Below are 27,445 nucleotides of genomic sequence, written 5' to 3'. Positions count from 1 at the left end.
TTCTGAACATATTTTAAGTTGATTTCTGAATGAGTCGTAAGTTGATTTCTGAATGAGTCGTAAGTTGATTTCTGAATGAGTCGTAAGTTGATTTCTGAATGAGTCGTAAGTTGATTTCTGAATGAGTCGTAAGTTGATTTCTGAATGAGTCGTAAGTTGATTTCTGAATGAGTCGTAAGTTGATTTCTGAATGAGTCGTAAGTTGATTTCTGAATGAGTCGTAAGTTGATTTCTGAATGAGTCGTAAGTTGATTTCTGAATGAGTCGTAAGTTGATTTCTGAATGTGTGCATAGTGTAGGTGATGTCTCTGTTGTAAGAATCCTTGTTGCATCTAGAAATAAACTTTCCCCAGACAAAAGGAGATGGGGCTATACGAGCTGAGCGGAATAAAGCCGAACGGATGAATGCCAATTGCTGTCTGGTTATGTAGTTGATTGGGTTTGCGAAAGATTAGTGTTGTTATAATTACTAGTGAAATCCATAGATTCAGACTACCACAATGGAAATAAATGACTAACAGGAATAACAGGTGAGGAAGATAATATGTAATCTTTTTGGTGTATCCAAGAAAATGAAATTTTGACAGAAAATTTTTGGCAAGATCACTACAGTAGTAAGGACCAGTTGTACAGTCCTCGGCTAGCAGCCACTTAAGTTCTATTCTGGAAGTAACACAGAAAACATGTTGTACGAACATGTAACACCTGTCCGGTGAATAATCATGGGATAGCTAAACCGGTGATTCTGGCAGGGTTAGTGAAGTTAATCAGCGAACAAATTTTGACAGTGGCAGAAGTAGCTACAGAATTGGTGATTACAAGATCGTTTGTTAGAACGAGGAAGGAGAAGAAATGGGGACATCACACATAGTATGGAAAAATAAGAAGATTCCAAATTTACATAAAAAATTCTTAATACTATCGATATCATGCTTGATAAACAGGTGCGTATGAATGAAATGTGAAACTGCTTCGTAACATAAAGCTTTTTGCTTGTAGTAGGCCTAACAGGCATTCGATATTGGTACTTTGTCAGTTATATTGTCATATCATAAAAATGACCATTTGTGCCAAAACAGTCTCATTTATTTGGTGTGTGTTAGAAAATTGCTGCAATATTGGAAAGGCCTATTTTGTTTTATCTAGCAGTCAATGACTAACTAGAAGTAATCAGATCGAGAAACCACACCATTCGTGGGTATTATATGTATTAACAGCTTTTTCAGTACTAGATAGCATTTTGATTTTCCATGTAGCAAAACATTTGACGAACTTTGATGAGGTAATAGATTCTTTCGCAGAAAGGAAAGCACGCCGTGTAAATCTGTAGCAAGATTAGAGAGAGAAAAATGCTAGGAGCTACGGATTGAAGAAATCTGTACTTTCTTGCTTGTCTTCAGTCTTTATTGGTTTTATGTATCGTATATTTAATTTTATGTCACACATAACAGCAAGTTATTAGCTAATAGGCAATGAAGAGTGCCAGTCTTCTGAAGAGTTCTTGTTCTCCCGGTTACAAATAATCCCATCCAGTATTAATTCAGTTTTTATGTTTTTTTTTAAAAGAAAAAATAGGTGCAGGATGTCAAACCGGCCGACTGGGAGCTGGAGAGGAACCACAGGACATGTCAATTTTCACTGTCCTGAATCTAGTTGGTGGCATCCAATACAAAATATACACATTTCATCTCCACAGATAGAAATACAGTGACGTGCGATGGAAGAATGCTGTATGAAGAAGCGTGGCACTGCACTTTGGCACACTTAAGTCCAAATAACATGTCTTACATTTCCTTGAATGCATATTTTGTTATGTTTCAGACTTTTTCAGAAAGATGTGCACTACAAGAACAACATATTTTCGAAACTTCAATTTGTTTGCACTTCGTTTACTCTCACGTCAAATGAAAACAAAACGGATATCTGTGGCCGGGTGTTATCAAGTGAATTAAAATACATTCACATAATTACGGAAGGCTAAAATATGTTATTAGTTTCAGATTTTATTGTATTTCCACTTTTCTGACAGTCAAGCATTTAACACCTTGCAGAACAATGAAGTTACTTTTTTCTGTTTGCTAAGGAAATTTGACTTTTATTATGTTTAATTCCACAGTACTGGCTAGGTTCAACTGAAGAGCTTATTTCAATACTGGTACAAGTCCATTTTTGTTCATTCTGAGATACAGGGTCCTAAACTTAAATAAGCACTGAAAAAAATGGAATTGAGATACCAGAAATACTCAAGTATATATACTTGAATATTTCTGCCATAATAAAGAACCAAACATAATATAATACAGTACTCGTGCTCCAAGGAAATTTACATCCCAAAACCACACTGAGAAGGTCTACTTCATTGGGAATCTGGATGTACAAATGTGCACTTTAACGTGGTTTGAAAAGCGTTAATTTCAAAGTAAATATCCTTTCACGTAAGTTGAATTATGTGCGAGAATGTACCATGAATTTCTTAAATCGGAGAGCGTTTGGCTCTCACATAAAAATCAACTCTTTGATGACGAGCCATTTAGAAGAATTTCGAACCCTGAAGATCAGACATTTATGCCAGTGTTAAAAATTTTGCTTTCACATTTGTCTGATACATCTTACAGTGTAACACACACAAAAAAGATCAACATTTACGCGAAAGCTCAGCTTCTCTTGCAGCTTATTAACCTCGGAGACCAATATTCTATGTGAAAGCTTTGCTTTTCTTGTGGCAACACTATGTATGTTAATTCAAACTATTAAGTTTCCCTATTTGTGTGTTCGTGTTACTACACAGTGATGTTGCTGTTGGCCGACTAAATCACATGTCCTTCGCTCTGAATATCCGCTGTCATTGGCTGGCGAGATCATGCGACATGAGCTATGACTGGCTTACAAAAGCGCTTCGCAATCTCGATTCAGTGATTCGGAAAGTAACATGCGGTGTTTGTTGGAATTCCAATGTATACTTTCGTAATACGAAAATAACCAGTGTACATGTTGCTGCACATCAAAGATATTTCCAAATCATGTCTTTTTCCCTGAGTTTCGTTTTCTAAAATGCCGGGAAATTGTACGCCCGTGTATAAAACCACAACTATTTAAAGGATTGATAAGGGAAAATATACTGTTACTTAACATTGCAAAAGTGTGTTTTCACCTGGGAGAAAGTGTATTTTTAACTGATAAATCCGGGAAATTTTTTTACTTGTCCGCGTATACACCCTGTAAATTGGACAGGTTTTAGTTTAAAAAATATTTTTTTTTTTAAACTTTCGAGGGTAATGTATGTCTTCACTGAAGTTAGTTCTTACTAATTTCTTTATTTACAATGTCTATTTCTATTGTCTCTGTTGCAGTTATTTTTTATCGGTTTCTCTGTTGCAGTTATTTTTTATCGGTTTCTCTGTTGCAGTTATTTTTTATCGGTTTCTCTGTTGCAGTTATTTTTTATCGGTTTCTCTGTTGCAGTTATTTTTTATCGCTTTCTCTGTTGCAGTTATTTTTTATCGCTTTCTCTGTTGCAGTTATTTTTTATCGCTTTCTCTGTTGCAGTTATTTTTTATCACTTTCTTTGTTGCAGTTATTTTTTATCACTTTCTTTGTTGCAGTTATTTTTTATCACTTTCTTTGTTGCAGTCATTTCTCTTCACTTTCTTTGTTGCAGTCATTTCTCTTCACTTTCTTTGTTGCAGTCATTTCTCTTCACTTTCTTTGTTGCAGTCATTTCTCTTCACTTTCTTTGTTGCAGTCATTTCTCTTCACTTTCTTTGTTGCAGTCATTTCTCTTCACTTTCTTTGTTGCAGTCATTTCTCTTCACTTTCTTTGTTGCAGTCATTTCTCTTCACTTTCTTTGTTGCAGTCATTTCTCTTCACTTTCTTTTTGCAGTCATTTCTCTTCACTTTCTTTGTTGCAGTCATTTCTCTTCACTTTCTTTTTGCAGTCATTTCTCTTCACTTTCTTTGTTGCAGTCATTTCTCTTCACTTTCTTTGTTGTAGATATTTCTTACACTTTGTTGTAGTTCCTAGTCAGTTTCTTTGTTGTGGTTGTTCATTGCAGTTTCCTGTGTCCAGTGAGGTATCTGTTTTCATGAGGAATTTGCCAGTTGACACAGTTGCAGTGTATCTTGTTAAAAGGACTGTTTGAAATGTCTTCTGACTGGGGACACAGGAGAGTGAAGTGAAGTGTCCTGAGACTATCTGCATATCCATAAAGAGTGGTGTATAAGACAAACAATAAAAGACTTTCTTCAGGTTGGGAATAAGTGTTCTCATTTGAAGACCCTGTTCCAAAGTGAAGATGTTTCCAGTGACGACTCTTTGTGTTCTAAATGTTTTGATAAAATAACAACAATCATTGTATCTGAACAAGGTGAAGCCTCCCATGGTGCAGATGATGCAGATATTGCACCAATAGAGGAAGAATTAAGTACCCTGAATCAGTTAGTCCTGTTAAGAAACCATGGTCAGTGAAGTAGTCATAAGCTCTATGCATCAAGAAAGTACAGAGAAATTACTAAACCCATGGATGAATGCACTATAGCAAAACTGACCCCACTCTTCAAAGTAGAAATTCCATCTTCAGAACAAAATGAACCCAAGCACTCTTGCACCTATTGCGGGATTTTTCCACAAATATCAGTTCAGCTATTGAATATTGTGCGTTCTACAATGAAAAGGTGCAAGTTTTAACTATTATTCCAGAGACATTTTCAAAGGAAAACATTTTTGGACCTCGTTCCATCAATATCGAAGTACATGGTTGACAACGCCAGAGTGCCACCAAAAAATACACTGTAACTGTAGCAGTTGAATGTTAAAAAGTTGTGAAAGTGAAGAGGTACATGACTCGCAGTATTAAATAAACTTTCGCAGTTTATAAGACAACTAGACACGCTCACATATTGGAAGATCAAAATTTTATGCACTATGACCTAATTGAGTAGTTCCACATCAACCTAGAGATGTTTGTTGGTATTTTGAACTTTGTGTGGTAATGTTGAATAACTTACTGGAGCACATGACATATGACACCTTGGTTGGGCATGTAAAGTCATTAGTAGTCTGTGATGTAAAGTGAGACACTTGTTTGTTTCAAGAATGTGGTGACTGCCCTGGAAAGGGAGGACTGTATTTACAGACACTTGGCCTGGAAGACATAACAGATAATTCTGCAGAAATTACATATGCAACGTGGGAGGAAAATGAACTAATTAAGTAAACTGTTGCGTTTGACAGTTTCATTGATGAACTTGGTAAATGGTCAGTGAAAGCAGTAACACACCACCATCTGAAGAAATTGCAACACCACATTGCAGAAGTGAAAGGGTGTGTACAGACTGAAGAAGAAGGTTTGGTGGTTCACTGTGACTTTGCAGAGAACAAGTCTGCAATTCTCCCACAAGAAGTACACGGGTGTCATTGGAGTAATGACCAGGTTTAAAGTATTACAGGAGTGACATATTTTCAAAACAAGACCACAAGTGTTGTAGTTATAAGTGATGATGACAGGACATGACTCAGCACATGCTTTGCTTGCAATGTGCAAAATTCAACTGCAAATGGGCAGAAAAGATTATCATTATTTCTGATAGTGCTCCTAGTCATTTTGAAAATTGTTACCAGCTGTTTGAATTGAGTAAGTCGCTTGTGCCAACTGACTGGGTATACAGTGCCACTGGTCACGGGAAGGGGCCTAGTGATGATGGTGTAGGAGGCCTGTTGAAGCACCATGCTACAAAATATAATCTTTCCAGACCAAATGAAACTGCACTTCAAAATGCTGAGGCTTTTATGAGAGTTGTGAAATCTTACAGATCCACATTTTTTTCTCCATAGAGGAAATCAAAGAATTCTGTGAGCAGAAAAGAGACTGGTCCAAACAAACTACTCCTGTGAAAGGAATTCAGAAGACACATTTTTGGACTCAAGGGCGAACTCGTATTGCATGCACTTCAAAGAGCAAGAAAGAAGAAATTTCACTCATTTGGCCAACACCTCACAAACAGCAAGAGAATATTCAGATTCATGGCCTGGGAAGGTGTGTGTGTGTGTGTGTGTGTGTGTGTGTGTGTTGTGTCTGTGTGGTGGATTGCAGGGATTATAGACACCAATTATGAGTTAAGCGAAATTGTAATGAACTTTAAGCTACCACATGGACCAGCTGCTGGATATAGGTTTCCAGCTGAATGACAGCAACAACGACATTAGTGCTCACTTCCTGTTTACAATGTTTTGATGATTGTAAGTGCTACAATTTCTGTTGGTTTAGCAAGAAGGCATCACTATGTATCAAAGGAAGATATTGAAGCAGTGGAACACATTTTTAGTTCATTGACTGGGTAATTTCAGTACAGAACAGAGTGCACAGAAGTTGTATAAATTGAAACCTTTGTCTTTGGACCTTCCACATACATCTTGGAACGATTTAAAATGCTTGAGAAATGAGTCTCTAACTCATCTTTCAAAACTAAAATCATGTTAAATAAGGCTAGGTTTCGATTTTTATGAGCCTGTTATGTGATAATGAAATAAAACAGGTTTTATGTATGGTAAAAATTTCAATTATTTATAAAACCTGTTCAACCTGAAAGTGGAAGCTCTCCTTTTCAGGGAATGTTGAAATATGTGGTACTAATCAACAGAAAAGAAATAAATGTTATGGATTAGCATTTTTGAAAATAAAAGAAAAATTTCCATAAATTATATAAAAAAAGTTCAGAACACTGTAGTAAAAGAACTTTGACAGATAGTCCAAATTGAGGATTTCTTTGTAATTATAAAGCAATTATCTTTCAATTGCAAAAAAATGTAGAACTGTTTCAGAGATACAGCATTGTAGATTTTTTTCCAAAATTCGCATCTTCAAAATGGTATGTGCAGTGTCATCTTTGGAGGGCTGTATCTAGGAGCAGAAGTTTTTTTTTGGAGAAAGCAAAAAATACTTGTTTCTTACCTAGTCCTTCTTTTTAACATATGCTATACTCAATAACATCAGAAACTATGAACGTAAGATTTTTTCCTAGCCTGCCTGACTTGATATAAACTATGCCTCTTTCATAAAGAAAGACATAATACTACACTAATATTTTATACTATCAAGGACAATAATGTGCTGTATATGAAATCCAGTTGATAGGTAGAATGGAAGTAGTTTATCAGTTAAGGTATGGTATCAGTCCTGGGAAAAACCAGCATATTACATCTAAATAATTTAGATCTAAGGGCAACATCTCTCCAAATAGTAAAAGTTTTAAATTGTTGACAGCACACAAAAAAAGGAAGAGATTGGGAAATGGTGGCTGACTGCTCAGAGGGAGGCATCCTATGTATGGGATAGGAATGCAGGAGGGAGAGATAGCATGTGCATGGAATAGGAATGTGACACAGTCAGTGGAGCCAGTGAGTTTGTGCAGCATGCTTTGTCGATAACAGGGAGTAGGGTGTCGGGTGACAGACAGAGGTGGTGGATTCTTGGGTAGAGATTGTGGGTGTAGTGAGGTATCAGATACTGAGGCTGGGAGAATTATGAGAATGAAGGATGTGTTGCAAGGATAACATCCATGTATGTAGGTTAGAAAATTTGGTTTTTCAGGTGGGGGATCCAAATGACACAAGCTTTGAAGCAGGCATTGAACTCGAGTGTGTTGTCTGAGCAGTGCATTCTGCCAGTTGGAACACTGTTCGTAACCACAATTTGGCATTGGCTATTCATTCTGGTGGACAATTGGTTAGTGATCATGTTGTTGTTGTTGTGGTCTTCAGTCCTGAGACTGGTTTGATGCAGCTCTCCATGCTACTCTATCCTGTGCAAGCTTTTTCATCTCCCAGTACCTACTGCAACCTACATCCTTCTGAATCTGCTTAGTGTATTCATCTCTTGGTCTCCCTCTACGATTTTTACCCTCCACGCTGCCCTCCAATACTAAATTGGTGATCCCTTGATGCCTCAGAACATGTCCTACCAACCGATCCCTTCTTCTGGTCAAGTTGTGCCACAAACTTCTCTCCTCCCCAATCCTATTCAATACCTCCTCATTAGTTATGTGATCTACCCATCTAATCTTCAGCATTCTTCTGTAGCACCACATTTCGAAAGCTTCTATTCTCTTCTTGTCCAGACTATTTATCGTCCATGTTTCACTTCCATACATGGCTACACTCCATACGAATACTTTCAGAAATGACTTCCTGACACTTAAATCAATACTCGATGTTAACAGATTTCTCTTCTTCAGAAACGCTTTCCTTGCCATTGCCAGCCTACATTTTAAATCCTCTCTACTTCGACCATCATCAGTTATTTTGCTCCCCAAATAGCAAAACTCCTTTACTACTTTAAGTGACTCATTCCCTAATCTAATTCCGTCAGCATCACCCGACTTAATTAGACTACATTCCATTATCCTTGTTTTGCTTTTGTTGATGTTCATCTTATATCCTCCTTTCAAGACACTGTCCATTCCATTCAACTGCTCTTCCAAGTCCTTTGCTGTCTCTGACAGAATTACAATGTCATCGGCGAACCTCAAAGTTTTTATTTCTTCTCCATGAATTTTAATACCTACCCCGAATTTTTCTTTTGTTTCCTTTACTGCTTGCTCAATATACAGATTGAACAACATCGGGGAGAGGCTACAACCCTGTCTTACTCCCTTCCCAACCACTGCTTCCCTTTCATGTCCCTCGACTCTTATAACTGCCATCTGGTTTCTGTACAAATTGTAAATAGCCTTTCGCTCCCTGTATTTTACCCCTGCCACCTTTAGAATTTGAAAGAGAGTATTCCAGTCAACATTGTCAAAAGCTTTCTCTAAGTCTACAAATGCTAGAAACGTAGGTTTGCCTTTCCTTAATCTTTCTTCTAAGATAAGTCGTAAGGTCAGTATTGCCTCACGTGTTCCAGTGTTTCTACGGAATCCAAACTGATCTTCCCCGAGGTTGGCTTCTACTAGTTTTTCCATTCGTCTGTAAAGAATTCGTGTTAGTATTTTGCAGCTGTGACTTATTAAGCTGATAGTTCGGTAATTTTCACATCTGTCAACACCTGCTTTCTTTGGGATTGGAATTATTATATTCTTCTTGAAGTCTGAGGGTATTTCACCTATTTCATACATCTTGCTCACCAGATGGTAGAGTTTTGTCAGGACTGGCTCTCCCACGGCCGTCAGTAGTTCCAATGGAATATTGTCTACTCCGGGGGCCTTGTTTCGACTCAGGTCTTTCAGTGCTCTGTCAAACTCTTCACGCAGTATCGTATCTCCCATTTCATCTTCATCTACATCCTCTTCCATTTCCATAATATTGTCCTTAAGTACATCGCCCTTGTATAGACCCTCTATATACTCCTTCCACCTTTCTGCTTTCCCTTCTTTGCTTAGAACTGGGTTTCCATCTGAGCTCTTGATGTTCATACAAGTCGTTCTCTTATCTCCAAAGGTCTCTTTAATTTTCCTGTAGGCGGTATCTATCTTACCCCTAGTGAGATAGGCCTCTACATCCTTACATTTGTCCTCTAGCCATCCCTGCTTAGCCATTTTGCACTTCCTGTCGATCTCATTTTTGAGACGTTTGTATTCCTTTTTGCCTGTTTCACTTACTGCATTTTTATATTTTCTCCTTTCATCAAATAAATTCAATATCTCTTCTGTTACCCAAGGATTTCTACTAGCCCTCGTCTTTTTACCTACTTGATCCTCTGCTGCCTTCACTACTTCATCCCTCAAAGCTACCCATTCTTCTTCTACTGTATTTCTTTCCCCCATTCCTGTCAATTGCTCCCTTATGCTCTCCCTGAATCTCTGTACAACCTCTGGTTCTTTTAGTTTATCCAGGTCCCATCTCCTTAAATTCCCACCTTTTTGCAGCTTCTTCAGTTTTAATCTACAGGTCATAACCAATAGATTGTGGTCAGAGTCCACATCTGCCCCTGGAAATGTCTTACAATTTAAAACCTGGTTCCTAAATCTCTGTCTTACCATTATATAATCTATCTGATACCTTTTAGTATCTCCAGGGTTCTTCCATGTATACAACCTTCTTTCATGATTCTTAAACCAAGTGTTAGTTATGATTATGTTGTGCTCTGTGCAAAATTCTACCAGGCGGCTTCCTCTTTCATTTCTGTCCCCCAATCCATATTCACCTACTATGTTTCCTTCTCTCCCTTTTCCTACACTCGAATTCCAGTCACCCATGACTATTAAATTTTCGTCTCCCTTCACAATCTGAATAATTTCTTTTATTTCATCATACATTTCTTCAATTTCTTCGTCATCTGCAGAGCTAGTTGGCATATAAACTTGTACTACTGTAGTAGGTGTGGGCTTCGTGTCTATCTTGGCCACAATAATGCGTTCACTATGCTGTTTGTAGTAGCTTACCCGCATTCCTATTTTCCTATTCATTATTAAACCTACTCCTGCATTACCCCTATTTGATTTTGTGTTTATAACCCTGTAGTCACCTGACCAGAAGTCTTGTTCCTCATGCCACCGAACTTCACTAATTCCCACTATATCTAACTTCAATCTATCCATTTCCCTTTTTAAATTTTCTAACCTACCTGCCCGATTAAGGGATCTGACATTCCACGCTCCGATCCGTAGAACGCCAGTTTTCTTTCTCCTGATAACGACATCCTCTTGAGTAGTCCCCGCCCGGAGATCCGAATGGGGGACTATTTTACCTCCGGAATATTTTACCCAAGAGGACGCCATCATCATGTAATCATACAGTAAAGCTGCATGCCCTCGGGAAAAATTACGGCTGTAGTTTCCCCTTGCTTTCAGCCGTTCGCAGTACCAGCACAGCAAGGCCGTTTTGGTTATTGTTACAAGGCCAGATCAGTCAATCATCCAGACTGTTGCCCTTGCAACTACTGAAAAGGCTGCTGCCCCTCTTCAGGAACCACACGTTTGTCTGGCCTCTCAACAGATACCCCTCCGTTGTGGTTGCACCTACGGTACGGCTATCTGTATCGCTGAGGCACGCAAGCCTCCCCACCAACGGCAAGGTCCATGGTTCATGGGGGGGATCGGAGCGTGGAATGTCAGATCCCTTAATCGGGCAGGTAGGTTAGAAAATTTAAAAAGGGAAATGGATAGATTGAAGTTAGATATAGTGGGAATTAGTGAAGTTCGGTGGCATGAGGAACAAGACTTCTGGTCAGGTGACTACAGGGTTATAAACACAAAATCAAATAGGGGTAATGCAGGAGTAGGTTTAATAATGAATAGGAAAATAGGAATGCGGGTAAGCTACTACAAACAGCATAGTGAACGCATTATTGTGGCCAAGATAGACACGAAGCCCACACCTACTACAGTAGTACAAGTTTATATGCCAACTAGCTCTGATCATACTCACATAAAATGCCATGCACGAATTGCATTAGAGCTTGGATTACATGGCTAATTTTACAGGTGACCATGCCCTTTATCGGATAGAATAAGCCTTGTGATAGGACTAAAGTAGGATGAAGTGGGTGGATCAGACAGGTCTGCACCTGGGTCTTCCACAGAGAAATGACACATATGGCATAGGGTTGAGAGTGGCATAGGAATGCACCAGGATGTTGTTCAGATTGGATGGGTAGCAGAGTACCATTCTAGAAGGGGTTAGAAGGGTTGTGTTATTTCCAGCCATGATGAATTTGGGGGGGGGGGGGTGGGGCTGCTCTTTTGCAGCTGATGGTTGGAGAAGTGGGTAGGGAACAGGAAATCTGTCTGTGGTATAATGCCTTCTATGAAAGCCTTTGTGAGAACTTTAGCATATGGGGTAACGGCATTCTAGTTACTATAAGTAGGCTGTGCATGAGTAGTCAGACTGTACTGTGGTGACACTTTTTGTGGAAGGGGTCACATCTGTAAAAATGCAGGTACCATTGATGGTTAGCAAGGTTAGTATGAGCAGAAATGTGTTATGGAGCTAAATGTCCAGGAAGGTGACATGTTAGGCTGAGTGTCAGGTGAGGCTGTGGAGCTACAAGATATAGGATGTCTTGGTCCTGGGTCATATGGCATCAATGGACCTGTCCCAGAATGGGGGGGGGGGGGGGGGGTGGGGGGTGGGGGGGGGGCTTTTAGAGAGCTAGGAAGGTTTTGCTCTAAATGCTGTAGGATATCCTCTCATTTGTAATTTGTTGTTCTACTAAGTTGGAGTCGGTTTGTTTAGTGATGCAAGGGTCAAGCACTATCAGCACTCTTATCATTAGTTGCTTTAAATTTTTTTAAAAGTCAAAACTGCTGTTTTAATACGAAGTCTGATAATCTTTTTCAAAATACTGTCTGTGTCCGAATGTTAATCTACTCGTGCAGTCAAATAATTCACAGGGAAACCTAAAACAAGTAATCAAAATTACAATTGCTTAACATTTGTGTGATTTGGTGAAGACTGCCAGTCTCGCTAGCGGGATGAAAGCAGAGCTCACCATCTGCAGTATAGTCGACAGGAATGACTGCGGACCTTTGGTACAGAGCCGAGTGGAGGGTCTGAATCAGAGGCTGAGACGGTTCTGCGACCGTGTGGGCTGCAGATTCCTCGACTTGCGCCGTAGGATGGTGGGGTTTCGGGTTCCGCTGGATAGGTCAGGAGTCCACTACATGCAGCAAGCGGCTACACGAGTAGCAGGGGTTGTGTGGCGTGGACTGGGCGGTTTTTTAGGTTAGATGGCCTCGGGCAAGTACAGAAAGGGCAGCAGCCTCAAAGGGTATGGGGCAAAGTCAGGACATGCGGGGGCCAAGCAGCAATCGGTATTGTAATTGTAAACTGTCGAAGCTGCATTGGTAGAGTATCGGAACTTTAAGCGCTGATAGAAAGCACCGAAGCTGAAATCGTTATAGGTACAGCAAGCTGGCTGAAGCCAGAGATAAATTCAGCCGAAATTTTTACAAATGCACAGACGGTGTTTAGAAAGGACAGATTGCTTGCAACCGGTGGTGGCGTGTTTGTCGCTGTTATAGTTCAATTCTTTTATCTTGGCGGCTCGCGCATGCCCGCCCAGACGCGGGAGATTGCTGCGTTGCCAGTTGCACACGACGCACGCGCCAATAGAAGCAGCGCCATAGTATAGCATAGTTCGCAAGCTTACGCTTAGGGGGGAGTGCGCAGTTCATGAAGTAAAGCCACCACGGCCGCATTAACCCTTTCGCTGCTACAGAGACGTGCACCCCGGATTCCGCGCTGTGGGCGATTTTGTCACTGCACTGCTCGCCTGTGCAGACACACGGTGTTCCGACTGCTTTGACACTCTTTATCATTCGATTCCACAAAAACTTTGTCTCAAAAATTAGATTTTTACACATCTTCTTGACTGATACCTTCCCCCCATAAATGACTTAATTTTGTTTCGATGTTCAACGCAGTTATTATGCAGCATTAAATATAGTAAACCATTGCACGAAATTTTGAAGAGTTTGCAGAGGTAAAGTCCATAGAGTATACTTTCCGTATGGTCGATTTTAGTTGCCACAATGTTGAGAATGAAATGTGGACAAGATACCTATATATTTAATTTAAGTACCACATAAGTGTCGTATGTAATATTGAGAAATATTCCACCTTTCGCGACTGTAACAAAAGGTTTACTTACACTGGGCACGTTTGGCTTTATTTTAAAGCACTTCAATCAATCAAAAGGAAGTAGACAAAATACATTAAACAAAACTGTGGACTTACAAAAACATTAGGACTGGAATATACCGTCTGTCAGTGAAGTGCTCAGAGCTATGTCAAATATAATTTTGTGTGTGGCACACACAAACAGCATTTATTTGCTAAAACACTGATCAGCCGACACAAACGTTGAATATTGTGTTACCGCGGCACAAAACTACGAAAGGTGACTTGGCAATGGAGGAGACAAAATACTGTCCACTGAAGATGCTACAAAAGAGAGAAATGCGTCTGGTATAAATAAGTCGCTTATTACAGTTGCAGAAGAGGAATATATTTCAATACCATAGGTAAAACTGCGACTGTGGAACAAAAACAAGAAAGAGAACATGAGTACCATTGTGTATGTGCCATACCTTTCATTGATTGAAGTGCTTTAAAATAAAGCCAAAAGCGCCTGGTGTAAATAAAACTTTTATTACAGTCCCGAAAGATGGAATATTTCTCAATATTACATACGACACCTATGTCGTACTTAAATTAAATGAGATATTGTTATACAGTAAATTTTATATGAAATTTAGGTATCTTGTCCACATTTCATTCTCAACATCGTGGCAACTAAAATTGACCGTACGGAAAGTATACGCTATGGACTTTTACCTCTGCAAACTCTTCAAAATTTTGTGCAATGGTTTACTACATTTAATGCTGCACAATAACTGCGTTGAACATCAAAACAAAATTAAGTCATTTATGGGAGGAAGGTATCAGTCAAGAAGATGTGTAAAAATCTAATTTTTGAGACAAATAGTTTTTGTGAAATCGAATGATAAAGTGTGTCAAAGCAGTCGGAACACCGTGTGTCTGCACAGGCGAGCAGTGCAGTGATGACAAAATCGCGCACAGCACGGAATGCGGGGAACACGTGTCTGCAGCAGCGAAAGGGTTAATGAAGAGACAAAGCACTAGAAATTTCAAAAAACTCCATTCAAACGAATAAAATTCTTGAAGTAAGACACTTCGATATTGTTTTTAAATAAAGAAAAATTTATACACCACACAAGGTTTGAACTCGTAACTTTTTGCTTAGTAGCTCAGCACTTTAACCGTTACGCTAACGCAGCTCGAGTGGAATTAATACCTCATAATGATTCTAATATTTCAAGCAAAATACTGACAAACACTATTGGTATGACTATGAATTACTCATGCTTCGTCGAAGTACAATAGGAAATAAACAATTACCGCTGTTCTTTATTGCGAAAAAGCGGTTCGTGAGATTGATACAAACACCTTGCCTTGTTATCGCCTGAATTAGGAGTCTTATTGCTTGTTTGGTTTAATTAATTAATATAATATGAAGCAATTGGTATAAAGAACACTTTTTACAAACTTTCTATAAAAGAAAGTCTGTTATCAAGACATGGCTTTTGTTCTATTACTTTATTTATGATTGAACGTTTCTAAAACTGAAGACACTCGTCCGTGCTCTGCACTGCAGCGAGATCTGGCAATGTCGTTCCCTGTTCATTCGCTGACTGTGTTTTGTGACGTCAGATGCGCAGAACGAACTTAAACTCGGCCGCCAAGATATATGACGCGCACTTTAGTAGTAGTTTATCCTGTAGTGAAGTACAAGTGGATAGTTCCTGTGAATTATTATGGGTGGAGGTTACACTCAACAACCGAGCTAGGTTAATAGTTGTCTCCTTTTACCGACCTCCCGACTCGGCAGCATTAGTGGCAGAACAACTGAGAGAAAATTTGGAATACATTTCACATAAATTTTCTCAGCATGTTATAGTCTTAGGTGGAGATTTCAATTTACCAGATATAGACTGGGACACTCAAATGTTTAGGACGGGTGGTAGGGACAGAGGATCGAGTGACATTATACTGAGTGCACTATCCGAAAATTACCTCGAGCAATTAAACAGAGAACTGACTCGTGGAGATAACATCTTGGACCTACTGATAACAAACAGACCCGAACCTTTCGACTCTGTAAGTCCAGAACAGGGAATCGGTGATCACAAGGCCGTTGCAGCATCCCTGAATATGGAAGTTAATAGGAATATTAAAAAGGGAGGAAAGTTTATCTGTTTAGCAAGAGTAATAGAAAGCAGAAGTATATAGAGTAGTGTACTTATTTGTTGCAACAGTATCATGTCAGTTTTGAGCACGGGAAGTCTTTAAAATGTGCTATTGCAAGACCCTTGTTCTATTTCCATGTGACATCTCTGCCATAGTACATGATCTGCACAAAAACATATTTCCAGCACTTCACAAAATGCTTTCATCCCTGCTTGCACTTCCATCACTGAACAGGTACTCTTCCTCTCCACACACCCAGTGGGTGAGCTCATTTTGTGTATGTTAGTGTGGTGTAGTTGCTGCACTAGCTACTGGGTGACTTAACACTTCACTAGCTGGAAATCGGCAATGTTTCCTCGTATATGACGGAGCATAGTTTGAGATTCAATGTTCGAATTTAAAAGGTTGAAGATTGATATTGTTGCTGAATACAGTACACGGGAAATACATGCAAAAAGAAAAGACCGTGATATGAGTGGCAAGAAAAAGTGGTGGCTGGGTCCTTTTGTCGTGTATTGGCTTGGTCCAGAACACTTGCGCCGACTGTTTTGTTTCTCCATTACTGCTTCAACCTAGCAGTAGTTGTATCATAACTGTGTGGTGAATCTAAATATTACAAGTTGTGTTTGCAACACCGATCGTGGATTGCGTCAGCGTTTCCTATCTCATCCGCAGCTCATGGTCTAGGGGCTAACGTTGCTGCCTCTGGAGCCGGAGCCGCGGGTTCGATTCTCAGCCGGGTTGGGGATTTGCTCTGCCTGGGGACTGGGTGTTTGTGTTGTCGTCGTCGTCGTCATCATCATCATCATCATATGTGAGAGTGACTAGATTGGATTGTGAAAAGAAAATGGGCTGTGTAAGAATTGGGACTTCGTGCAGGTGCTAATGACTGCGCAGTTGAGCGCCCCACAAACCAAACATCATCATCATTTCCTATCTCCCCTCTCCACAACGGCCTAATATTCCCTTAATTCCACCACCACCTGTTGTGCGAACCATCTGTCTTTTGAGCCACTTATTACTTGTTAAGTCACATCAAATGTCAATAGGAAGAAAATGGGACAAAGTCAAGCAAGACATCGAGTAAGAACTTACTCGAGGTTAATCTTACTAGGAATGAATGTAAAACTCAGTAATTGTTAGTATTGATCTTATTGGTTTTTCACAGGGGCTGTGAAATTATGCTGTAGAATCATGAAAAACTTAAAATCAGAGATGTAAAATCAAAGTTCCAGCTGAGGAGAAAGGAAGTAATAATTGTGGTATGCCCCCCCCCCCCCCACACACACACACACACAGTGAATTTATCAGGAGCTTCTCATGACATCAACTTCCGTCACATGCCTGTAATTCTCAGGGATTCTGTTTATAATTTGAGTAGCCACCCTATAGTATTAATTTTAGTATGCACTACACGTACTGTATGAGTGTTATTGTAGGGCAAGTTTTAAGTGAGATACCACATATCTTAAACCATTAACGTTCATGTGCACAGCATTCTTTAATGGCAGTTGGGCATGGTGCAGACAGTATTGCCACGTATTTGGAGTGCAGTTGCAGTGGCAGTTTGTTGTGCCTTCAGTGTGACCTTGTGCATACGTATTTGTCGGGCAGTTTGTGAAATTCTTCTAGATTTTGAGTGTCTTATTGGGACATTTATACGGATACATAATACTGTCTGCCCAGCTAAATTAAGTGTAAAAATCACAGTTCACTCTTTTGTACACTATCCTTGCCGTCCAGGTTGTTTTGCTAGTATCACTCGCGGGAGAGTCTGTCACTCATTTTACTTAACTTGAACACTCTCATCTTTACACAAGGTTCAAGATAACACATAGCTTGCATTTCTTTTCTATATATAATCAAACAGTGTCTTATTTTGTCCACACAAATCATAATTATGTGACATAAAATACAATTACAATATTAACACTATTTATGTGTTTCACAGTGAACGAGAACCTTCACTTATCACAGTCTGATGACAGGATATGTGATGTGACTTTTGGCCGAACTTTATAGGTACGCACACAATTAAGAACATCATTCGTGTATGTCGAACATTAGGACATCATTGGTTTAGTTTCAGAGATACTGATCCTTCATTGCATGTATTACACCTATTGTGAAGCTAAGGGAAACATACTTCAACCAGAAAAACACACACCCATAGGCATAAAGGATGCCTGGACTAGCTACACATTCCTTACTTATGAATGTCAATCACACAGCAGATGTTTCATGGCCCTAAACAGTTTAATATAACTCCATGTAGAACCATTGTGTTAGTTCTGTTGGTCGCTTTTGGAGTAACCATGCTGGCAATTACAATGTAACGTAAGAAAATACAATGCAATGTACCAATACTGAAGACACGCAAAAACCATATTTTGCAGCAACTTGGTGCTTAATAAAAAGTCACTATTCGCCGTTAAGTTACGCTAACATTATTTGATTGCCTCTAATTTTCTGTGGTTGCTGATCACTCTTGACACTTCTCTTTTGTTACAAAACTGATTGTTGTGCAGCAGTTAATATGCGTGTAAATAATGCTAACATGCATTTCTGCCACAGAAAAACGTGGTCAACCTTGGCACTTGGCTGGTGTCCTGTTCGCTTTGTCCATTTCTGACCATCCTCTAGAGCATCAAATATTACAGTATATATGTTGGTGGCAGTTGAGAGAATTTGACCAATTTTGGGTCACATGTACTAGATTTGCAGCGGTTGACACATTAGCAAAATATAACAAGGTTGCCCCTCTTATGAAATGAGCTTTATTTATTATTATTATTATTATTATTATTTACGTTTTGTGACTTTCATTGGATCACTCTAGTCAACTTTATACAAAGAATTTTTCAGTTTCCTGTCATCCCAGTACTTCTTAATTCTCTCAGATCTTATCTTTCTTTCTTCATCGGAAATCACCCTTCCTATTGCAGTCTGGTTTGTGTGTCGGTGAGTTTCCTGATTTTGTCAGTTTTCATAGGTCTTCCAATGTAATCTGTAGCTCATCCATATCTTCCTTGATTTCTGTAATCAACTTAATGTTGTACTTACTATTCCACAATTTTTCTATTATTCTTCTGATGATCCTGTTCTCTGGTGTTCTGATTAGATGTCCAAAAATGAAATGCGTTTAATGCGTTTCTTCCTGATTGTACTCATATCGGTTCTATTTCCTTGTACACTGTTTCATTTGTAGCTACTCTCCAGTGTCCATCTTTCTGATATGATTTGTTGATGCACATTCTGATAATTCTTCTCTCTATTTTGAGTATTTTGTCTATTTGTGCAGTGTTAGTTGTTTTGAAGATGGTTTCACTTGTGTTATGTTATTTATGATTGAGTGATTGTTTTCTAGTGTTTGAATTTTGTTTGTCTTGACAGGCTCTTTTTGTTGTAGGTGTTCTTGGTGATATATTGTGCTCTCTAGTCAGTTTGTTTGTTCTGTTATGCCATGTTGGCTTTTCATTGAGGTTATATGTCCATCTCGATAGCTGAGTGGTCAGTGCGACGGATTGCTGTCCTACGGGCCCGGGTTCAATTCCCGGCTGGATCGGAGATTTTCTCCGCTCAGGGACTGGGTGTCGTGTTGTCTTCATCATCATTTCATCCCCATCCGGTGTGCAGGTCACCCAATGTGGTGTCGAATGTAATAAGACCTGCACCAAGGTGGCTGGACCTGCCCCCGCAAGGGGCCTCCCGGCCAGTGATGCCAAAATGCTCATTTCATTGAGGTTATATGTTATGATTTCTAAAAGATATTTAAATTTATCTGCAGTTTTCGTTTCTTGGTTTCGTACGGCAATTTTGTTAATGAGTGGTGGGTCAGTTAACATAATTACTGTTTCTTCAAAGGATATTCCAAGACCAATTTTCTGTGCGATTTCCTGTAGTGAGATAACTTGTTGTTTGTTTCCTGAATACTGTTGGACAAATCCTAGACAATTTAAACTTATGTTGTCTTTGGGTCTTCCAATTTGGATGTTATTAAAATCACTTTTCATTAAATACTTTTACTCTCCTTTCTGTCCCTTTCACACACTGACCAGTCTTTTCACTTTTTACACGTATCCTACCTAACCACCTTTTCTCCCTTTCAGTTCCATGCATATGTAGTGTGGTATTTATTGCAGAGTGTATTATGTGAAAATTAACTTACATGATAACTTGGTACTGATACTTTGTGAAGTTTGATGTACAGTGACAGCGAGGATAGAAAAAATGGTACGGTGCCCCTAACACAAAAAAAAAAAAAAAAAAAAAAAAAAAAAAAAAAAAAAAAAAAAAAAAAAAAAACTTTTTCTTTAAACAGAGCTAAATTTGTCTATACTAGTGTTTCAAATCGTTATTACGCCTGGACTGTTGACAGTAGCATGCAAAACTCTCTCTCTCTCTCTCTCTCTCTCTCTCTCTCTCTATATATATATATATATATATATATATATATATATATATATATATATATATATATATATATATATATATATCACAAATGTATAAATTGTAAACAGAAATGGCAAGCAATAACCATTTGAAACTAAATAAAACAGATTGCGTATTAAATGTATGAATTCTAACTTTCAGGGTGCTCATCTTCTCAGAAGACCAAGTGATGTCAGCTCTCCAATTCCGCTGCAGATTGCCTCTGACAAGCTTGTAGAGAAAAAAGATGCTGAAGCGGAAGAACAGGCTGATGTTACAATAGTCCATCAGTATCTAAATGCCAGTCAGTCTGGTCAGTTTACAGTAATGCTGCCTTCATCGAAATTTTTATTTTCACTGTTGGCTGGCGGTGCCACAAGAAACTTTTATTAGTAGTATTAAATAGGAAACATATGCTAGTGCTTTGAAAAAATATATTTATTTGGTCATGAACCAGATTTCAGCTTCCTAGTCTGTCATCAGCTGACAACTGAGTGTCGCACACACAAATAAAATGATATGTGGCTTGCACATACATTATTTGTACAGAAAACACAAAGATACAAAAATTATGACATGCAGAGTGCTTACATAGGGAAGTATTAAATTTCAGTTGCTGAGGGATAGTAACATTTACTAAAAATAGGAATCAAAGCTTTTTTAAGTTCATAATTTAACAACTGGTTAAAAGTGAAGCTAAATTTACAATTACAATCTAATACTTATGTAACTAAAACTTATTCTACAGGGGGGGAGGATTAGGCTTAATCACATAATACTGAGCTAGGATTTTGTGTCATATGTTTGTACCACAGCACCCACACCCATTAACGTGCAGATTTTCATTCAGTGGTGCATCACCTAATGTGTGTTAAGTTATCTGAATCTGCCTTTCAAACAGAACTGCAGGCTATCAAGTGTATGGCTTATAGTAATGGCTATAGCTGTGCTCTGCTTGATACTATGCTCCAAAAATTAAATACATATAATGTCTGTATGCTGGCCAACAGTAATTAGTTGTTGTTGTTGTGGTCTTCAGTCCTGAGACTGGTTTGATGCAGCTCTCCATGCTACTCTATCCTGTGCAAGCTTCATCATCTCCCAGTACTTACTGCAACCTACATCCTTCTGAATCTGCTTAGTGTATTCATCTCTTGGTCTCCCTCTACGATTTTTACCCTCCACGCTGCCCTCCAATACTAAATTGGTGATCCCTTGATGCCTCAGAACATGTCCTACCAACCGATTCCTTCTTCTAGTCAAGTTGTGCCACAAGCTCCTCTTCTCCCCAATTCTATTCAATACCTCCTCATTAGTTATGTGATCTACCCATCTAATCTTCAGCATTCTTCTGTAAAACCACATTTCGAAAGCTTCTATTCTCTTCTTGTCTAAACTATTTATCGTCCACGTTTCACTTCCATACATGGCTACACTCCACACAAATACTTTCAGAAAGGACTTCCTGGCATTTAAAACTATACTCGATGTTAACAAATTTTTCTTCTTCAGAAACGCTTTCCTTGCCATTGCCAGTTTACATTTTATATCCTCTCTACTTCGACCATCGTCAGTTATTTTTGTCCCCAAATAGCAAAACGCCTTTTCTACTGTAAGTGTCTCATTTCCTAATCTAATTCCCTCAGCATCACCCGACTTAATTCGACTACATTCCATTATTCTCATTTTGCTTTTGTTGATGTTGATCTTATACCCTCCTTTCAAGACATTGTCCATTCCGTTCAACTGCTCTTCCAAGTCCTTTGCTGTCTCTGACAGAATTACAATGTCATCGGCGAACCTCAAAGTTTTTATTTCTTCTCCATGGATTTTAATACCTACTCCAAATTTTTCTTTTGTTTCCTTTACAGCTTGCTCAATATACAGATTGAATAACATCGGGGAGAGGCTACAACCCTGTCTCACTCCCTTCCCAACCGCTGCTTCCCTTTCATGCCCCTCAACTCATAACTGCCATCTGGTTTCCGTACAAATTGTAAATAGCCTTTCGCTCCCTGTGTTTTACCCCTGCCACCTTCAGAATTTGGAAGAGAGTATTCCAATCAACATTGTCAAAAGCTTTCTCTAAGTCTACAAATGCTAGAAACGTAGGTTTGCCTTTCTTTAATCTTTCTTCTAAGATAAGTCGTAGGGTCAGTATTGCCTCACGTGTTCCAATATTTCTACGGAATCCAAACTGATCTTCCCCGAGGTCCGCTTCTACCAGTTTTTCCATTCGTCTGTAAAGAATTCGCGTTAGTATTTTGCAGCTGTGACTTATTAAATTGATAGTTCGGTAATTTTCACATCTGTCAACACCTGTTTTCTTTGGGATTGGAATTATTATATTCTTCTTGAAGTCTGAGGGTATTTCGCCTGTCTCGTACATCTTGCTCACCAGATGGTAGAGTTTTGTCAGGACTGGCTCTCCAAAGGCTGTCAGTGGTTCTAATGGAACGTTGTCTACTCCAGGGGCCTTGTTTCGGCTTAGGTCTTTCAGTGCTCTGTCAAACTCTTTACGCACTATCATATCTTCCATTTCATCTTCATCTACATCCTCTTCCATTTCCATAATATTTTCCTCCAGTACGTCGCCCTTGTATAGACCCTCTATATACTCCTTCCACCTTTCTGCTTTCCCTTCTTTGGTTAGAACTGGGTTTCCATCTGAGCTCTTGATATTCATGCAAGTGGTTCTCTTTTCTCAGAAGGTCTCTTGAATTTTCCTGTAGGCTGTATCTATCTTACCCCTAGTGAGATAAGCCTCTACATCCTTACATTTGTCCTCTAGCCATCCCTGCTTAGCGATTTTGCACTTCCTGTCGATCTCATTTTTGATACGTTTGTATACCTTTTTGCCTGCTTCATTTACTGCATTTTTATATTTTCTCCTTTCATCAATTAAATTCAATATTTCTTCTGTTACCCAAGGGTTTCTACTAGCCCTCGTCTTCTTACCTATTTGATCCTCTGCTGGCTTCGCTATTTCATCCCTCAAAGCTACCCATTCTTCTTCTACTGTATTTCTTTCCCCCATTCCTGTCAATTGTTCCCTTATGCTCTCCCTGAAACTCTGCACAACCTCTGTTTCTTTCAGTTTATCGAGGTCCCATCTCCTTAAATTCCCACGTTTTTGCAGTGTCTTCAGTTTTAATCTACAGTTCATAACCAATAGATTGTGGTCAGAGTCCACATCTGCCCCTGGAAATGTATTAAAATTTAAAACCTGGTTCCTAAATCTCTGTCTTACCATTATATAATCTATCTGATACCTTTTAGTATCTCCAGGGTTCTTCCATGTGTACAACCTTCTTTCATGATTCTTGAACCAAGTGTTAGCTATGATTAAGTTATGCTCTGCGCAAAATTCTACCAGACGGCTTCCTCTTTCATTTCTCAGCCCCAATCCATATTCACCTACTGTTTCCTTCTCTCCCTTTTCTTACTGATGAATTCCAGTCACCCATGACTATTAAATTTTCGTCTCCCTTCACTACCTGAATAATTTCTTTTATCTCATCATACATTTCATCTATTTCTTAATCATCTGCAGAGCTAGTTGGCATATAAACTTGTACTACTGTAGTGGGCGTGGGCTTCGCGTCCAACTTGGCCACAATAATGCGTTCACTATGCTGTTTGTAGTAGCTTACCCGCACTCCTATTTTTTTATTCATTATTAAACCTACACCAGCAATACCCCTATTTGCTTTTGTATTTATAACCCTGTATTCACCTGACCAAAAGTCTTGTTCCTCCTGCCACCGAACGTCACTAATTCCCACTATATCTAACTTTAACCTATCTATTTCCCTTTTTAAATTTTCTAACCTACCTGCCCGATTAAGGGATCTGACATTCTGTGCTCCGATCCGTAGAACGCCTGTTTTCATTCTCCTGATAACGACGTCCTCTTGAGTAGTCCCCGCCCGGAGATCCGAATGGGGGACTATTTTACCTCCAGAATATTTTACCCAAGAGGACGCCATCATCATTTAATCATACAGTAAAGCTGCATGCCCTCTGGAAAAATTACGGCTGTAGTTTCCCCTTGCTTTCAGCCGTTCGCAGTACCAGAACAACAAGGCCATTTTGGTTAGTGTTACAAGGCCAGATCAGTCAATCATCCAGACTGTTGCCCCTGCAACTACTGAAAAGGCTGCTGCCCCTCTTCAGGAACCACACGTTTGTCTGGCCTCTCAACAGATACCACTCCGTTGTGGTTGTACCTATGGTACGGCTATCTGTATCGCTGAGGCACGCAAGCCTCCGCCACCAACGGTTCATGCGGGGGGGGGGGGGGGGGGGGGGGGAGTAATTAGTAGGTAGTTAAAAATCTGGTGTATCATTGTATATGTTTGCAAAATATCAGATAACCACACCATCAAGTTTGGTTTGCAACTACAGAACTTCGTTTTATAATATCAGCAGCCTGTCAATATTATTAGAACATAAAGACAAACTGCAATCTTTGGCAATGAGTGATGTGCATAAAATTACAAGCAAGCACTGTTGAAAAGAATATATTGATCACTCAGGCAGAACTGTGGAAGTCAGGTTGTTTGAACATGATTGAAACTGAATATTAAAAAAGAAATATTCAACCTTTGCTTGTCATCTATAATAGAAAACCACTAATGATGTAGAATGTGAAGTTTTACATTCAGTTAAGAAAAGAAGAAAGATTACCATACTGGAAACATACACATGATGCCGAATATCATCTTAATATTAAATGAGCAAACTAAATCCTTCCGTGTTAAGTTTGTTACCTAAATGTTGGATAAAAATTTTCTATTTAGCTTTACTTTTCATCATTTGTTAAATGTATCTACACATAAGCCAGTTCTTGGCCAAATAAATATAATGTTGGAGAATACACTAAGTGTTAGCATATTTAATATTGTTATGTTATGCCAGGCACATGCAGAAAATCAGTTAATTAAACTTTTATTGTTAAATTGGTGTTAAGGTTTGAATCAATGTAAAAGTGACACACTAAATTTTAATTTTAATCTGCATGATCAAGGACATGTTTTTTTACCTTAAAGTATCTAGATTTTGAAAGACAAAGATCAAGCTCTAATACTTGTTATTCTGTCTTGGTTTCTTTGGTCCAATGTGCTATGTATTCTTGACTTAAGTGTTTGTCTGATTTGATTGTAACAGAAAAAATGATATACTACTTTTAATACTCGCAGACAAATGTTTGTTGTTGCCACTCACAATTGAAGGAATACTTGTGGAAGTATAAACATTTTTATTGGTTTGTGTGACAACCAAGTCAAGCTATGCATGTTGTGAGATATGGTGAATCAGTTTTGTTTTTTTGTAGACAATGTAAAATTTCATCTCATGAATGATTGTATATATAGTAGTAGTCACAGAGTATTAATTATTTATTACGTAGCATATGGCTGGTACGTCCATATCAGTGATAAGATATACATATACAAATCTACGGATGAGAAACTTAGTAATTTTTGTGCTTAATAACTGGATATCCAATCCTTCAATCCAGTGCACAGCATCTGGAGTTTCCAGCAGGAAACCATGATAAGCTCAAATCTTGCAGTCATTGACAGTGTGATGAGTAGTATAGTGTGGAGCTCTGAAGTCTTTAAAATCATGCCACAGGACCAAGTGTGATGCTGCTGATGTGGATGCCAAGGATTTTAAATCTCTTGATGAATGGAAATGTTGGTGGGGAACAGTAACAGGTGTGTGCCTCCATAACATCTTTACAGGTATTAGACTTCCAAGCGGATCCCAATACCATGAAAGACCTGGACTGCCCTGAATAGTATCAGAATGGGGTATGGCCAGTGCAGAGATGCTCTCCACAGATGGAAGAAGTTGCTTAATCCAGACTGTGACTGCAGAGAGAATTAGTAATTACGAAGTTTATAGATTAGACACTCAATGAGTTTGCTATGTAGACCAAATTGTGTTATAGTTGGCAAAGAATGGAGGAATAAATGTTCATGCTTCCAGTACTGTAGCTTGATTTATGCTTGAATGAAATGGGAAGAAAATTAGGGAAAAATGATTGCTCAGTAAAGAATTTCAATTTCACTTAGGATCAGATGACAAATAATTAATAAAATATTCTGGGCTATCACGCCTTGGTTGAAGGGATTTCACTTTAAAACCCGACGTTTCGTCCCCATCTGCAAGGACCATTTTCAACAGGGATCATAGCTTTGTTGAATGTCGTGTGTCTCCCCCCCCCCACCCCCCACCCCAACTCTAGAATATGTCCTCCTCAGATGAGGGCGAAATGTGAGGTTTTAAAGTGAAATCCCTTCCACCAAGGCATAATAGTCCAGAATATTTTATTAATTGTGACAATTTCAGTCGTGAAAGTTTAAATTTTACAAGATGACAAATAAACACACTCATAGAAAATTTTAATTGGTAATGTGTCAAGTTGCTGAAAAATGGCAGCTCTAAATGTCATAGCATAAAAATAGTGATTTTAAACAGACTTTATCACAATTCTGAAATTTTTTTGTTTTAATATAAAATGTCTTTAATCTGAGAGTATAAATTGCCTAGTACTGGCCTTAAGTGTAGTGCCATATGAAATTTAGTACTTATCTTGTTGCATGATATGTTAAATTTAGTTAGTGTCTGATATCGGGACAACCAACAGTTTCGTTCAGTAGGAAACGTCAAATGTAGCCAGATCATTTGTCTAAACTATTATTATTATTGTTGCAAAATAATTTATCAGCATCACTTGTTATAAAACATTTCCTTCTGAAAATAAGACCATCTGACATTGATGTGTCTTTGGCTACTAATTGTGGTGAGTAATGGACTCATTTAGGTCAGTGAAACCCTATGGAAGCTCTTAAATTTATTAGGCCTTAGAGGGCTGCATGGATCGCCTATATAAAATATAAGGTACTTGCATCCTTACTGTTTCTTTAATATCTCAATGAACCATAGTACATACTTTCTCTCTCTCTCTCTCTCTCTCTCTCTCTCTCTCTCTCTCTCTCTCTCTATCTCTCTCTCCCCCTCCCTCTCCCCATGGCATTTAATAGTTGTGCTTTAGTCCACTTTACTACATAGTTACTCTGAGATACTATGTGTTTATTTTGTCCAACAGAGCCCCTGGAGAATTATGGAAAAGCATCAGGTTCCAAGTACATTCCAGAAGTGAAGCAAAATGATGTCGCTGAAGTGCTTAAACCAAATGAGTCCAGCCAGTCCCTGTTGTCAGAAAATACAAGTCAGTCATCAGGCTGCCCAGCTATTTTCAAAGGTATAAATCATCATATAATGGAAACAGTTCTTTTTAG

General features: G+C 38.8%; 1 protein-coding gene across 3 annotated transcripts in view; it reads left to right on the top strand.

Moving 5' to 3' along the window:
* The window catches only part of LOC124620164 (DNA topoisomerase 2-binding protein 1-like), a 289,518-nt gene that overhangs the window by 136,015 nt on the left and 126,058 nt on the right, over window positions 1-27,445 (top strand). For all 3 annotated transcript variants that reach the window (XM_047146853.1, XM_047146844.1, XM_047146837.1), the window contains exons 11-12: window positions 20,298-20,448; window positions 27,253-27,408. In XM_047146853.1, coding sequence (XP_047002809.1) covers window positions 20,298-20,448; window positions 27,253-27,408 — 307 coding nt within the window. The remainder of the gene's footprint in view (window positions 1-20,297; window positions 20,449-27,252; window positions 27,409-27,445) is intronic.

This window comes from Schistocerca americana, chromosome 1 (genome assembly GCF_021461395.2).
Source record: "Schistocerca americana isolate TAMUIC-IGC-003095 chromosome 1, iqSchAmer2.1, whole genome shotgun sequence".
NCBI classification, from domain to species: Eukaryota; Metazoa; Arthropoda; class Insecta; order Orthoptera; family Acrididae; genus Schistocerca; species Schistocerca americana.
This window is presented reverse-complemented; position numbering and strand designations above follow the sequence as displayed.